We start from the raw sequence: 15,495 nt of genomic DNA, 5'->3' as shown, positions 1-15,495 counted from the left end.
AGAGAGAGAGAGAGAGAGAGAGAGAGAGAGAGAGAGATGATTTGCTGCTTTAGCAAAGAATTCAGATTCAATTCCCAGCACCGACACGGTGGCTCACAACCATACTCCAGTTCCAGGGGATCTAATGCTGTCTACCAGGTATGCACTTGGTACGCAGGCATACATGTAGGTAAGGCACTTATACATATATATTTTTTAAGTTGTAAAGTTACTATTTAATGTATTAGTCTATTTGGTAAAGGCCCTGATAGAATACGGGAAGACATGGATCTGGGTATGGTGGTAGACAGTGTCATCCTGGCGAGCACCCAGAAGGCTGCAGCAGAAAGGCGGCGAGTTCAGTGCCCGCCTGGGGCTCTTCAGTGAAGCAGTGGGGAACAGGAGAGGGAGGAGATGCTCCTTGTACATTCAGTAGGAGCCTAATGGAGGGTTTGCTGTACCTAGGGCCTGACATTTTCTAGCTTTGGGAATCTAAGGAGCATCTAACTTCTCAACTCAAGGACCATAATATATTTTAACTAGATTTTTTTCCAGGTCTAAAATATTCACATTGAATTATAATACATCAGTCTTAGAGAACATAATTAGTTAGCTCTCTTGGACAACTAACTGTAGTGTCATGTCATAGTGACAAGCATTCACTGTAGCTGTAGCTTCAGGTTGGGCTTTTGAGCCTTCCTTTCCAAGTCAAGCTCTCATCTTTGTTCTGGGCATTTAATATTCCCTATCTTCTGCCTTTTTTTAGTATTCGACTTCTAGTCCCCTGTGACTAGACCAGAAAACATTGCGTTTTAAGTGAGAATCATGATGCGCTACGGTGTGGGCTCCACTATAAGGGTCCTTGCTGAAGGCCCGAAGGGGCTCTTTCACCTTTCCGTTTACTTCTCCTTCGTCACTACTTAGAAAGCGGTATTTTTCCCAGAAATGTGCTCTGTGAGCTGCAGATGGTCCATTAGCTTTGGCCTGTTCTGACTGTAGTATACCCTGGGAAGAGCTCTTCTAAACCACAGGTTCCAAGGCATTTCTTTTTATCCAGTTTATTGTTGCTCAGTTTTCTAATTTATGAGTTAATTTCCTTAGGTGTTAGGAAAATTAATTGCTACAAGTATAGAAAAGTTAAGTGAGGGGCTGGAGAGAGATGGTTCAGCCAATTAAGGGCACTGGCTGCTCTACCAGAGGACCAGGGTTCAATTCTTGGCACCTACACGGCAGCTCACAACTGTCTGGAGCATCAGTTCTGGGGGATCTGGTGATCTCTTCTGTCTTCCACGAATACTAGATATGAACATGGTACACAGACATACATGCAGGCAAAACACTCAGACATGTAAAAATAAGAAGAGAAAGGTTTAAGTGAGTAGGTAATGGGATATTTTGATTCTCTAGTTACTTATATTAAGGTTGAAGAGCTACAAATCCTATGGGCTCATACTAGTGAGAGGTTAATTGGTTCCTGCCTGGACCTGCGTTTTCACCTTTATACAAATAAGAATGCATTGAAATAAGGATAGCTGCTTTGAACTACCGACCCACGATTCTTCAATAGGCCTGTGTTCATGCTTTTGTCTGAAAGTATCGTGCTTGAAAACTGGGCTTACACTGACTGTTTTCTGTTGACGCAGGTTTAATAGAAAAATCAAGTGCCATTTACTCAAATTCATCAGAATCCTTTCTTCCTGGAATTTGCAAAGAATTGATCGGTTCGTCAATAGACTTTCTTGAACAGAATTATGATGAAGAAAAAACTATAGCCGATAGCCTGATGGGCAACCTTCTTAAGCTCCATAACGGACTGCTTGCCATTTCCAAAGCCCATGAAGAGCAGGATGAAGAAAGTCAAAGTAACCGTAAGCAGTTCCACTGATGCTACCAACTCCCGTGACGGTGATTCTCTGCCCGTTACTCCTGTGTGGGGGATGATTATTTGCTGTATCTGGCCGACATCCCTCGACCCTGTTTAGATACTTTAATGGTGACTATATGTGAGTTCTTTTATCTGGAGACATGCCTTGCAGTAATTCTACTCCTTCTTTCCAAGTGTTCTCTTCTGACCGGGCAGCTCAGGCCCTCACCGTCCAGATGGCTTGTGCCTTTGAGCAGCTTGTGGTTTTGTTCAAACACTGGCTGGATGATTCTCCACCTGGTACCAGCTCAGCAAGGCTTGAAGATGAGTTGAGACAAGATATTAAAAAGCTGGGAGGCTATTTACAATTGTTTTTGCAGGTACCTTGATTTTTTTTATTTTTGAATAATTCATGTGTTCTAAAAGTATTTATTGAACTTTCTACCACCTGTATCTCCCTAAAATTACACCTGAGGATTTCTGAATGCTTCCTGTTTGGGGTCCTAAGACTGTGGGTTTATTGAGCAAAGATTTGGTGTCCTCTGTATTCTAAGTGGTTCACAGATATAAAACTACACCGATTCCGTTCTGCTCTCTACTCATTATGTGCTATAGGAACTAGGCTGAAAATTTAAAACACACAAACACAGAGACAGACAGACAGGACCACGGGGACATCCTTGAGACAAGAATGACCACTTTACTGTGCTCAGGGGCAGCTTATACAGGGCTCTGGCCACGCCCCAGCTCCCGGGATCTTTCAGCTGCAGACCCACCAGCCTGCCGTCAGGGTCTCGTGCTCAGAGCAGCTGCGGGCTGCTCAGAGCAGAGGAAAACAAGTTGTTTACAAGAAATTCAGGATCTGGTGGTCCACAGTCCCCAACACACAAATACTGGTTCATTTCGTCCTCATGACAACCCCAGTTGGTGCCGCCATCACCATTTTATAGATGAGGAAGTAGAGGCTTGGGAAATGACTGGCTCAACCAGTGTTATGTAACTAGTGGGTCATGGGGGTAGATTTGAATGCACAAGGCCTCGGTGGATGATATTCTGCTAGCCTCCAGTTAAGGTCACTATAGGTAGAGAGACAGAGTCCTGCTCTGGCTGTGGGCTGGCTTTCTGAATTAGCAATGAACCTGTTGATATTCTTGGTGAGAAAAGTAATTTTGTTTCGTGCTTAGTTTATATCAAGTAACATTGGGTTTGGTCACTAGGAAGAAGCAAGATAAAATCTTGCTTTTTATTTGCTAGTAGGCATGGAGGTTCTTCTGCACAAAGAGGCAGGATCCCAACTCCTTTCTATTTTCTCCTCTGCGTGTCTGAAGTGCAGACCTCATCATGCTCCATCACAATACAACGCCATCTGAGTTGTGTGCAGCTGGGGGGCTGGTGGGGACAAGGAAACGGCCTTCCTTTGAGGGAAATATCTGTGAGTCATCATATGGTTCTTATATATGTTTGGCCAGAACTTCACCTGACCACGTCTAACTTTATCTATAATCAAGAAGTGGATTTTTTTATTCTAGCCACCCTTGAATTAAGTTAAAAGTCAAGGGTGCATTACAGTAGAAGTAGGGAACTAATGTTGAAACGTATCTCATTGTTGCCATACCAGAGATCTTTATGAGAATTTCTCAAATAGATGGGGGGGGGGGGTGAGAAAATACCAAGAGTATTAGCGAATCAATCCCACACCAGTTATGTTTTAAGGGGTTATTTATTTGGCGGGGGTAAAACTTACATACACCATAAACCGTCAGGAAGGGAGCCTAGTCGCTGGAGCAGGAGCCGGGAGCAGCAGCCGAGACCAAGCACCAGAACCAAGAGCCGGAACCAAGAGGGCCTTATCCGGAACTGCTTCTCTTTTTAAAAGAGAAATATACCACGCCCCAGTGGGCTGGTATTTCAGCGGCTATTGGCTGACGGAGCGGAAGTCGCTCCCCGCTGCACTGTGGGCTCCTGCTTCAGTGATTATTGGTTGAGGCAGCGGAAGTTACTCCCACAACACAAGAGAGGCAAGTTTTACTTTTTAAAATAAATATTTAAACTTTCTAGATTATTTGGTCAAGTTTTATGCAGTGATACCCACCATATTTTTATGGTGATCCACACTGAAGTTTTTTACATTTGGCGAGTGTGAGGGTTCTACACATCATGGTGCGGTGTGGAAGTCCAGGGCGAGTGTGAGGGTTCTACACATCATGGTGCGGTGTGGAAGTCCAGGGCGAGTGTGAGGGTTCCACACATCATGGTGCGGTGTGGAAGTCCAGGGCAGCCGGCAGGAGTCAGTTTTCTTTCTGCCGTGTGGGTAGGAGACCCAGGGCTTGATGGCAGCCTCCTTTACCTTCCTTTACCGCCCGGTGTTCCACATTTTTGTGGTGGAGTTTTTATTGTAACAAGTGCTTCCTGAGTGGGCTGAGTCAGGGAAATACTTACTATCCCTTTTGTTTTTCCCCCCCGGAGAACTTTCTTGGTCTCCCCAGTTTGGTTGGGTACCTCTCTTGTTTATTGTTAACCCGAGTAAAGCTACTCATTACGACTTTCAGTATGCTATTCTGTTGATAAGCATGTGCACTAGTGACGGTAGGCTCTCTGTAGGTGTAGGACCCGGAGTGTCTTCACAGGGCCTCACGATGTGATAGCTAGATGGATATGGTTGTTAAATGAATCCTATACTCACATCAAACGAAGGGTCACTTTGGATATGGACAACAGGGAAGAGAAGAATGTAACACAGAGGTGGACTAAAGACAGATGTGGGCAAACTTCAGGTGAAGATCTGATAGCATAGAACCATGAACATGGAAGCCTGGAGTGGTCAGAGACCAAGGCTTTCGGTCAGGAAGAAGGGTGTGACTTAGGTGACTTAGGTTCAACCCTAACGAGGGAATACAGCTCAGGAAGGTCTGTGGTAGAAATGAAAGAGAGGCAGTTTAAGGTGTGTGTGTGTGTGTGTGTGTGTGTGTATTAGATTCAACCCTAATGAAGGAATATAACTCAGGACAGTTTGTGGTAGATATGAAAGAGAGGCAACTTTAGAATAGTTGGGTGGGTGAGTGGAGTATACCCACAAACCAGAAACTCACTGTTGATATTTGAAATCTTGTGTTTTAGTCTATGCTATATTAATTTGTGTCTTTAGGTAAACTGTTTCACTTTTTTATTCTATCCATTTTCTTACCTGGAAAATAAGAACAAAAATGTCTGCCTGGCAGGGTTTATCAGATTATAATAAATTATTATCTGATTAAATCATGGTACTCCTATAAGGAGAGTACCTGAGAGGCAGATCTCTGAGTTAGAGGCCAACCTGGTCTACAGAGTGAGTTCCAGGACAGCCAGGAATACACAGAAAAACCCTGTCTCAAAACACCAAGAGAGAAAGAAAGAACAGAAGAATGGTAGAAAGAAAAGACAAAGAAAAGAAAAATTGACATGAGAGAGAGAGAGAGAGAGAGAGAGAGAGAGAGAGAGAATACCTGGTAGTGTTTCTTTCCTTCTCTTCATTTTCGGGGAAGAGGCTTTGAACTTGACTTGAGAGTTTCAACATTTAGACTTGTGGGACACACTCTATACAAGGAGTGAAGGCTTGAGACCCGGTGACTGAGAAGTTAGGTCTGGGTGAAGCCAGGGCTAGCCAGAACACTTCTGTGGTGAAGCACGGTTTGGCATTGCACTTGTAATGGTGTAAAGAGCATCTTCCATGGCAGGCCAAGACACGCACTCTCAGCACCACAGTGGGGAGGACCAGAAAGAACCATTCGAGAGGAGGCTGCTGTGCCGTGAAGCCTGTGCACTGAGTGCCTATGGGAAGGCTGTCGTTTAAAGAACTGGGTGGCTTTTTCTTCCTCCTCCACTCCTTTGCCGTCTCCCCTGAGAAAAGAGCATAGTTTTGTACCTGTCTGCTGGGGTGCTAACAGGACAGTTAAAGTTGAGAGGCCAAAGACACAAAACCATTTTGTTCCTGATTTTGCTGTTTCCTTATCAATCCTGCCTTGGGTTTAACTCCACATTTATGTCTCCCTTCACTGTGTCGTCTTTGAGGGAGGAAGAAGCCGGCTCTTGCTATTGTTACAGCTGCGAAGCTTCAGGGCCCCCTGCTTTCGGTCTCTCTCCAGCATTCCAGTGGTCTTATATTATGAATTTTATTTTGATGTGTATGGGTATCTTGCCTGCATGTATGCCTGTGTTTCACATACGGGCCTGATGCCCTCAGAGATCAGAAGTTGCAGATGATTGTGAATCACCTAATATGGGTGCTAGGAATCAAACCTTGGTCCTCTGGAAAAGCAGCCAGTGCCCTTAATCTACTGAGCTATCTCTCCAACTGTGTTGTTATCGTTAGTGCTGGGCCTGGGGGCTTAAGTCCAGCCCCTCATGCTTGCTAACTTCACTCACTGTCCCTTTTTTCTCCATTTTATCACCTCTTAAAAATTTCATTTGTGGGGTCTAGAGGGATGGCTCAGCGGTTAAAGAGCACTGGCTGCTCTTCCAGAGGTCTTGAGTTCTATTCCCAGCAACCACATGGTGGCTCACAACCATCTCTAGTGGAATCAGATGCCCTCTTCTGACATAAAGTTGTACATGCAGACAGAGCACTCAAATAAATAAATACATATGTACATAAATCTTTTTTTTAAAAATCTCATATGTGATATACTGACTGATCCATTTTCATTTCATAGGGGTGTTGTTCGGATATTTCATCAATGGTACAAGAGGCTCAAAACAAAGTCATCCAGGTGATACTGCAGGCTGTTCAGGGTGTGGCTCAGCTGGCCGTTCTGAAAGGGAGCAGGCTGTGTCTTCTGGAGAGCAACAACAGGAGTCCCAGTGCCCGGGTATGTATACTGTTAGCTCTGAAAGGCTTCCACGGGACATTAGAGACTTCTGTTAGCAGGATCACTGCACAATATAAGGTCATATCTTTTTTCAAAATAACTTGAACTTTTAATAGTTTGACAATGTCTTTAAATTCTTCGGTCAAGATGGGATGAATTAAGACTGGGATATACTCCCTTGGTAGTTTGCATGCATGCACGGGTTTGAGCCCTGGCTCTGTAACGGGTGTGGTAGGTAGCACTGTCTGTAGGCCAGCCTTAGGAGGCAGATAGGAGGATCAGAAGGGCAAGATCACTTGAGGCCAGCCTGGGCTACACGAGTACCTTTCTCAAACAAACAAACCAAATGGTTAAACTATGATTGGATGATTATATCTCTTTACAGCCCTTTTGGAGTTGGGCATGATGGTGCACACCTTTAGTCCCAGTACTCAGGAGGCAGAGGCAGGTGGATCTTTGTTAGTTCAAGGCTATCCTGAACTACACAGTGAGTTCCAGGACAGTGAGACCTTGTCTCAGAAAACAAACAGAAAATCCTTTTGGGGCTAGGAATAGAGTCCTTGTCTACCACTTAGGGGTTGAGGATCATAAGAACAGGGACAACTTGGGCTACATACTGAGACCAACCTCCAAAACTAATGAAGGAAAGATGTTCCTTTTGCTCTGTGGTTTGATGACCTCTATCAACTGTGGAACACCTCATCCATTTTACACAAGGAAAAGAAACAGTAATTATAGAATATTTTTATTTGCCCCCTTTATGCTATGAACAATACTATATTAAAATGTATTGTAACCTAGCAAATAAGGTCCTAACCTAAAATGAGCATTCTTTTCATAGCACATGGAAAACTAATTATTGTAGTACAAATTCTAGTTGACCTTATGATGTGGGATTTTTCTCTGTATGCTGTGACTATGTTTTATTACCATTGGTTAATTAAAAAGCTGCTTTAGGTGCAGAATAGAGCAAGGTGGAAATTCTAAACAAAGATAGAGGGAGAAAATTAGGCAGAGTCAAGGAGACTCCATGTAGCCACTGAAGGAAAAAGATGACCGCCGGAAACTTATGGGTAAACCACGAGCCTCATGGAAAAATATAAAATAATAAAAATGGGTTAATTTAAGATGTAAGAGTTAGTTAATAAAAAAAGCTCAAGCTAATAGACCAAACAGTGTTTTAATTAATGTAGTTTCTGTATGATTATTTTGGGTCTGGGTGGCCGGAAACGAACAAGCATCCTCCAACCACAGTCTTAGTAATAAAAACCCAGAGTCAGATATTAGTGGGTGAGAGCTGAAGGATCAGAGAGGCAGAGTGGCAGCCACTAGACAGATCTTTTACCTCTGCCAGTGCTCAGACTGGAGGGACAAGACCATCCTGTTCTCAGACTGCACTGAGCTCCTGTCTCCGCCCACCTTATATTCCTATCTCTGCCCAGCCATATCACTCCTGTCTCCACCTCCCTAATGCTGGGATTAAAGGCGTGGAATCCCAAATGCTGGGATCACCTTTGTGTGAGCTTTGTTTGTCTTTTAGACAGATTCAATCTTGTAGAGCCCAGGGTGGCCTTGAACTAACAGAGATCCCTCTGCCTCTGTCTCCTGAGTCGTGGGATTAAAGGTGTACACCACTACTCCCTGGCCTCTAGTGGTTAGCTCTGCCTCTGGTCTTCAGGTAAGCTTTATTTATTAAAACACAAACAAAATATCACTACAAATTATAATTTTGTTCATTTTATTTCCCAATAGATTGTTCTCATACTAACTTTAGCTGAATTTAATAAACTGGGAATGAATTATAGCTTCATTACCTTGTAATTTTGAAGGGTATGTAAAACTAGGCACATGCGGTGGCGCAGTGGTGACGGTGTTTGCCATCAAACCCAGTTTCTTCAGTTCCTCTTAGAGACATGTGGTGGAGAGAACCAATTCCTAAAGTTGTCCTATGACCCCATGTGCTCTCTTTCTCTCTCTGTCTCTCTCTGTCTCACTCTCTCACACACACAGACACACAGACACACATACACACACACAATTTTAACATATAAAACCTGAGCTTTCCAGCTAAATGCCTAAAACTTTTCCTAACAGGAATTCACAAGTGCTCTCCAGGACGGCCTAGCCGTGGGGATGGAGAGTCTCTTAGATTCTGGGCTGGAAAAGGCACAGGAGCTCGAGCGGGCCCTCTCCAGGCAGAGTGCACGTGAGGAGGTAAGCCGGGTGGCACGCCTGATCTTAAAAATGGTTTGATTTCTGGATGTATATTGTCCAAAATACTTAAAATGTGCAAATAATAGTATAATGCGGTGAATTCTGCTTTTGCATATTATATATTTATGAATTTTAGTTGTGCTGAATATTTTGTAATGGTGAGGCAGAGACCGTGTCCCTGTGAAGCTCCTGAGCCGTGTAGAGGGCGGCAGTGACAGCTGCTGTTGACCCTGCATGTCCTTCTCCACCTTCCTGTGGGTCTTTACTCTTCCACCGAAACAAAGAAGCCAGCACTACTGAGCCAGTCATCTGGAGCTAAGGATTTTTCCAGGAACATTCGCATCAGTGACTTCATACCAAGATAGAGACCTGGTGGAGATGTCAGTGAGGCCCTCGAGAGCTTCTGCTGCCTCCCAGAGCAGTGCCAGGAGTGGAGGCTAGAGAGACACCCAAAGTGTGCTCGCAGAGGACCAAGGTTCCGTTCCCAGCACCCACACGGTGATCTGCCATGTATGTGGTACATAGATATATGTACAGGCAAAATATTCATAGACATAAATTTTTTAATTAGAAAAGTAATGCTAGTAATAATGGCTGGCAAGTACTAAATTGCTCATCTTGCTTGTACGTGTTGTACATTCAGACATCTCTGAATATGTCTGCTTCTCTTGCTTCTGTGCTTTTGTTCATTTATTTTAAAAGATGGACAAAGCCAAAGGAATTTTTACCGTCACTAAATGAAGATCTGTGGGTCCCATGCAATCTCGGTAGACATGAGGCTGGTGCAGATTCTGCTGTGGTACTTTGAGGAGGGGATGTGTTGGACTTTAGGTCGCAGTCAGCCACTGCTGACAGCAGAGATTGGCTTTGCCTCAGGAGCAGCCCAGCCCCCTTCATCACTAATGCTCGAGTTCAGTCAGCAGCACTTTGCCAGCAGGAGGTGCAGAGAGTGGAATAGTGACGAGTGGAGAGAAATGAGACATGAGGCGCGTTAAACTGTTAAGGAAACAAGAGGCTTCTTCATGCAGAACTCTGTTCTCCTTCCTCTTGTTCTACAGTCTGCAGTTTGTTACATGGCAGGATTTTAATTCATTATATTCTTTTTTTCTCTCTCACTCTGTGTCTGTGTGTGTGCAGGCACATGTATGGATATGTGCGCGTGTGTGTGCGGGTACACGTTTGTGGATGTATGCAGGTCAGAAGACAAGCTCACATGTTGTTTCTCAGGAACTGCCCACCTGGCTCTTTGAGGCCGAATCTCTCAGTGGCATCTAGAGCTGACCAGTTAAGCTAGACTGGCGGTCAGCAAGCCCTAGAGATTCGCTGCCTTCATTTCCCCAGCACTGGTATCACCAGCCCATGCCACCCATGCCAAGTCATTAATTATGTGGTTGCTGGGGATTGAACTCAGGTCCTCATGATTTCATGGCAAGCACAATGGAGTCATCTCCCCCGTTCCTGATTGTATTCTTCCAACTTAAAAGTTGTAAGAGCCTGTGGCGGGGGTTGGGGTGGTGGCTCAGCAGGTGACTCTTCCAAAGGACTGGGGTGCAAATCTCTGCACCCCACACAGCTCACACCTGCCTGTAATTCCAGCTTCAGGAAGTCACACCCTCTTCTGGCCTGTGGGCACTGAAATCATGTGTGTTCACACACACACAAATGCAATATTTATCAGGATTGCATTATATTTTTAAAAATAGTCCCTAGCAGAAAAATAGAATCCCCAAGAAATAGAAAAATCATAAGTAGAGAAATAGACAGTAGACTCATAGAGGGCATTGGAGTTATGATTTCAAAACTGGGTTCATGAAGTCATGAGTTTAGGTGTGCCTAAATTCTTTTCTCCTTTGGGGAGAGTCTCACCATGTGGCTCCAGCTGGCCTGAACCTGGCTGGATTGAACCTTATAGTCATCCTCCTGCCTCTCACTCCTGAGTGCTGGGATTATAGGTATGCCACTATGGCCTACTTCTCTTCTTACTGTAATGGCAAGTTTGCGCTGACCTGGACAAGAGCTTAGTGAAAGCCAATTAAACACGACACAGAATCCCCTTGAGCAGTGGAAAGCAACTTTTTGATTTAGTCTAAGACTTGCACTGCTTCTGAGAGCTAGGGGTTACCATCTGGGCCCTGACCCTCAGTCTGTGAGACAGGAAATGTCATCTGCAGCATAAGACTGTAGCTGAGAATCAGATAAAACTGCAGTATTCCCAGAGCATCTCATGTTTGCTCGTTAGCTCAAACCCTCACTTTCTTCTGAGGGAAATTTTAGGAATTTCATCCCTATAAATATTTAAATAAAATGCAAGTGTCACTCTGATAGCAGACATCAGAGTATATTCCTTTTTATGTTTATATTTTACTGTTGTATGTGTACATGTGGGGACCTGTGTATCACGTCACATGTGTGGAAGTCAGAAGACAACTGTGGGAAGTCAGTTCGCTCTTCCCACCGTTAGTTCCCGGGTCCACTGCAGGTCCACAGGCTTGCGTAGCAAGTGACTGCGCCTGCCGAGCCCAAGTGTGGGCTTTGTTGATAAGGAATCAGGGTCATTTATTTCTAAGGAAATTCCATTAGTATGACTTATGTACTCTCAAACCGGTTTCTGCTCACCTCAGAGACAGAACTTCCATCTCTTCTGGATTCTAGACTAGAACTTCTCCATCTGGTCTCACAGGTCTAAAAATGATAGTATGGAGATGAATATTTGTATCACAAAATATTTTAACATTTTCTATAGGTTGCCAAGCGGATGAAAGCTAATGCCGTGGAACTGGTCAAGTCTCTTGGGAACACCTTTGCTGAATGGAGACAAGTAAGAGGGGCTTGGGTTGTTTATGTTTCTCATCGCTCTCGGCTAGGCTGTAGATCTTGATTTCCTTTGCATCTTTAGCTGGAGACGGCTATGCTGTGTGGGCTAACTAAGCATGCTTGTTTTCTAGTTTTCCTTCTGGCAGCCTTAATGCACTGGTATTGGTAATAGGTACATGACGGCCCAGGAGCTTACTAATGCATCGGCTGTTTCGTAGTTATGGCTTAGGGCTGCCAGCTTTTCCTTGAGTGTGGTCATTATAGGCTAAGAACCACATATAATAATTAATGTGCTCCCATGGTGTCAGATGGAGTTGATGTCACGATCTCACTTTATAGACAAAGGTAGATGGAGTGTAGAACCACTGTATTGAAAAGGAGAGTAATGCCCATGGCCAAAGTATTTAAGTAAAGCGAATATTTCAAGTAAATACTGTGACTGGATTCTTTGAAGTTAGCTATCAGCCTTTTATGTGCTGGATCCCATGACACTGTTGCTTCATTCTGTCCCTGTGCGCCAGGATTAGAGCTGTAATTTAAATTGAGTTAAAATTAAATTCCTATTGCTTTTGAAAGTAGTTGTTGTTCATTTTGTATTTTGATCTTGCTTGTAGATCAAAAGTTTATGCACTGGGTAAGAAATTAAACATTTTTAGTATAATTTGTTATTGATGTAGTTTCATTGTACATAGCATAATCTAATGATAAATTTCTGGGCAATTAAAATCATTTTACTAATTTACTGCCATGTACTTTATTATATCTATATTTTAAATATTGATTTTGTTAATGCAGAAAAACTTCAGAACTCAAATACATGAAGGTTCTAGGCAACAAGGTTCCAGGATGGTAACTCTCGCATCAGAGTTCTTGAAGTTAAAATGTTGCCTGGAGAAAACTGTTGAGATTATTACATCTGCACTGAGAGGTAGGCACCCCAAGTGGGATCTGGACTGGGACTGCGTGATCCAGGGACCCCAACATGTCTCCCCTCTCTCACTGCCTGAGCTATGACTAAAGCTCACTGCACACTGCTCCAGTGAGATTAGTTACCAGTGCAGGAACTGGGCTGTTGACCTCCGTACAACACAAGTCCACACTTCCGCCCACACAGTCAGGGAAGCCTGTCCAAGGGCACTTCAGCGGAATAACCCTCAGTGGTTTGGGGCTGTCATGTAGGGTCCTTTTGCTAAGAGATCCCTAGAGTCTTGTGATAGCACCTGCTGGCACCTGGAATGGGTAGCCCACTTTTTCCTTTCTCTCTTGCACAGGGTGCCCCAGTGACCTGCACTGTCTCAGAAGCTGTACTGAAACGCTCTGCACCCTGGCTCCCAAGCTCCACAGTGACGTCATAGGGCCCTCTGCTTCTGCTGGCAGCTGTGGGAAACTGGAATCTCTAGCTAAATCACTCCTCTTCTGTTCTGAATGTGGAGAAAGACCTGGTTTGTTGAAACCCGAGGAATCTCATAATCAGCAAAGCGAGGGAGAGCAGTGTGAGTCAGGCGGGGCTGACTGCAGCAGAGACGTGCCAGCGTGTGCTGGTGAACCCCACAGAGACACGTCCCCAGCAGTGTCCTCACAGGCCTGCACCCCCCAAAGGATTCAGTGGGTGTGAAACCACAGCACAGGCACCTGGTGACCGTCCATGACTAAAAAGGACACTTGGTGACGCTTTTCCTCACACAGGAGAACAGAAAAAGAATGTGTGTAAATGTTTAGAGTTTGTGTCTATGCAGAGTCTCATATCGGGCGATATTATCTATGATAATACCAACCAACAGATGGAGTCCTGGCTTCAAAAATGCCTCAGTGTGGCTCAGAATTTCCTAAGAAAATTATTTTCGGACAAGAAGTTTGCCTTTTTGAAACATTGGCAGCCAAATGAAATTAGGGTCTCAGGGCCACGTGAGTGACTATGTCTCCAGTTCCTCGTTGCCTTGAATTCTGAATGTTTACCTTGAACGCTGCTATACTGTCTCTCTCTACCTGGTGCATCAGCCTGTTCGTAGATGGGTATTTTCTCATGCACGGACATCTGAGCAGGTGGTAACTTTGGGCCTGTGCGTTCTCTCCCCCAAATGCAGCAGATAGGATTAGGGTGGTGGTGAAATTCTTAACACAAGTTTAGCTAAGGCAGCTTGCTACAACTCTGCCGAGTGTTTACCTATTTGCCGTCAGTAGTAAATGTGTAGTTTGTTTCTTTTCAAACTGTAATGCCTAAAAGTCACCCAGATCATAACCTACTGTGTTAGCTGTGTTCTATAATGGGAGCTATATTCATAAAATTTTGAGGTAGCGTCACTTGGGGAATCAGAGGCTGGCCCTTTTTTTATAGCACTTGTTATAAAGGGTAGCTAGTTTATGTGTTGTTTGATGAAAACAGAAGATCCTTATTATATTTCATAACTTTAAAAGATGCTTCATCTACAATCAAGTGATAAAGATAATATCCTACTTTAGGGTTTAACTTAAGGAAATAGTTTAACATTTTTGGCCTCAAGGATATGTGTAACTTGAGAAAGTACATGGTATCTTTGCCTGGGTGACCTAAGCAGGTTCTGGAGGGAAATTCTCTGCAGTAGTAGCCTGACCCTTTCTCTTGTTTCATTCGGGGTCGCTGGGTGAAGTTGGCTCGAGTTCACCCGGCATGTTCTCTAGGGGAGAGACTGTAGAGCAGCCTTGGGTGGTTGGCCGGGCGGTGACACCCATGCTTCTGGGGCTTTGAAGCGGTGCAGTGCAGTCACCAGGCCACCCTGAGCGCACTGCTCCTGTCTCAAGTATGGCGGTGCCGAGGCTTTGTTTCCATTTTCCTTTTCTTACTCTTGCCGCTTGTGTTTTCTTTCTGAGGTTCACTGCGGACCAGTCTGTGTTCTGGCAAGCAGCACTTCTGCTCCTATTTGATAAACTGAAGTTCACCGAAGCATCTGTCCTGCAGGTTGTGCTTCCTCGCACTCACTGAATTAGATGGAGATTTTACCTTGCTGCACAGCAGTGGGTCTTTAGTCTCTCTGCCCCTTCTCCCTCAGTTTTCCTGTGTGTGAGACATGGTCCTGCCGGGTAGCCCAGTGTGGCCTAGCCCTGTTACCTTGCTGCCTTCACCTCCTAAGTGCTGGGGTCACAGTGCATACCCCAGACCCAGCTAGTGTCTGTTTTCTAAGCTCATGTCTGTCCTCAGAAATGTTCCAGGTATGCTTGTAAGCTTATTTATATTTATGCTGAATAATTTGTGAAACTGTATTTAAGTGGATGCTTAGAATCATGTGCACTGAAAGTGTTATAAAGACAGTGCCTTTAATAAATCTTGGGAGCTTCAGAATCGCCTCTTCGTCCAAGATTTCTTTTATTGAATTATTTTTACTTTACTCCTGATTCAAAAATGTCACAATAGCTCTGCCTGACTAATACCTATTCTATTTTACAACTCAAATAAGTAGGAAACAGTAAACAAATGCTAAAATTCTCATGGTTACTGTCCTCCATGTCTCACTTCACTTCTGAAGCCCGAGACTGGCCTCGGGTGCTCTGTCACTGAGCTACAACCTCTAGCCCGTTCCTGTCGTCTCCTCCAACACTCTTCCACCCTCTTGAGTTGGTTGAGGATGGAACAGCTGTACTTCCCTGTTGAGCAAGTGCTTTGAGGTTGTGCATGCTTTTTGCACATTTGGAAGCTGTCTTGCAGGCTGCTAAGGAATTACACACCCTTTAAGAGCTAGCTGCCTCATTCCCGGTTCCTCATCTGCAGCAGGAAAAGCCCACTGCTGCATGGACTGTGTCTGTGGT

The 15,495-nt window shown here is 44.4% G+C and overlaps 1 protein-coding gene across 2 annotated transcripts in view; it reads left to right on the top strand.

Moving 5' to 3' along the window:
* Kif14 (kinesin family member 14) overlaps positions 1–15,031 on the top strand; it is a 69,457-nt gene extending 54,426 nt beyond the window's left edge. For both annotated transcript variants that reach the window (XM_087906467.1, XM_087906468.1), the window contains exons 24-30: positions 1,623–1,847; positions 2,039–2,223; positions 6,532–6,687; positions 8,782–8,901; positions 11,645–11,719; positions 12,511–12,643; positions 12,987–15,031. In XM_087906467.1, coding sequence (XP_087762593.1) covers positions 1,623–1,847; positions 2,039–2,223; positions 6,532–6,687; positions 8,782–8,901; positions 11,645–11,719; positions 12,511–12,643; positions 12,987–13,330 — 1,238 coding nt within the window. In that variant the 3' untranslated portion in view covers positions 13,331–15,031. The remainder of the gene's footprint in view (positions 1–1,622; positions 1,848–2,038; positions 2,224–6,531; positions 6,688–8,781; positions 8,902–11,644; positions 11,720–12,510; positions 12,644–12,986) is intronic.
* The last annotated feature ends 464 nt before the right edge of the window (positions 15,032–15,495 follow it).

Source organism: Myodes glareolus, chromosome 5 (genome assembly GCF_982192425.1).
Source record: "Myodes glareolus chromosome 5, mMyoGla1.1, whole genome shotgun sequence".
Classification (NCBI taxonomy): Eukaryota; Metazoa; Chordata; class Mammalia; order Rodentia; family Cricetidae; genus Myodes; species Myodes glareolus.
This window is presented reverse-complemented; position numbering and strand designations above follow the sequence as displayed.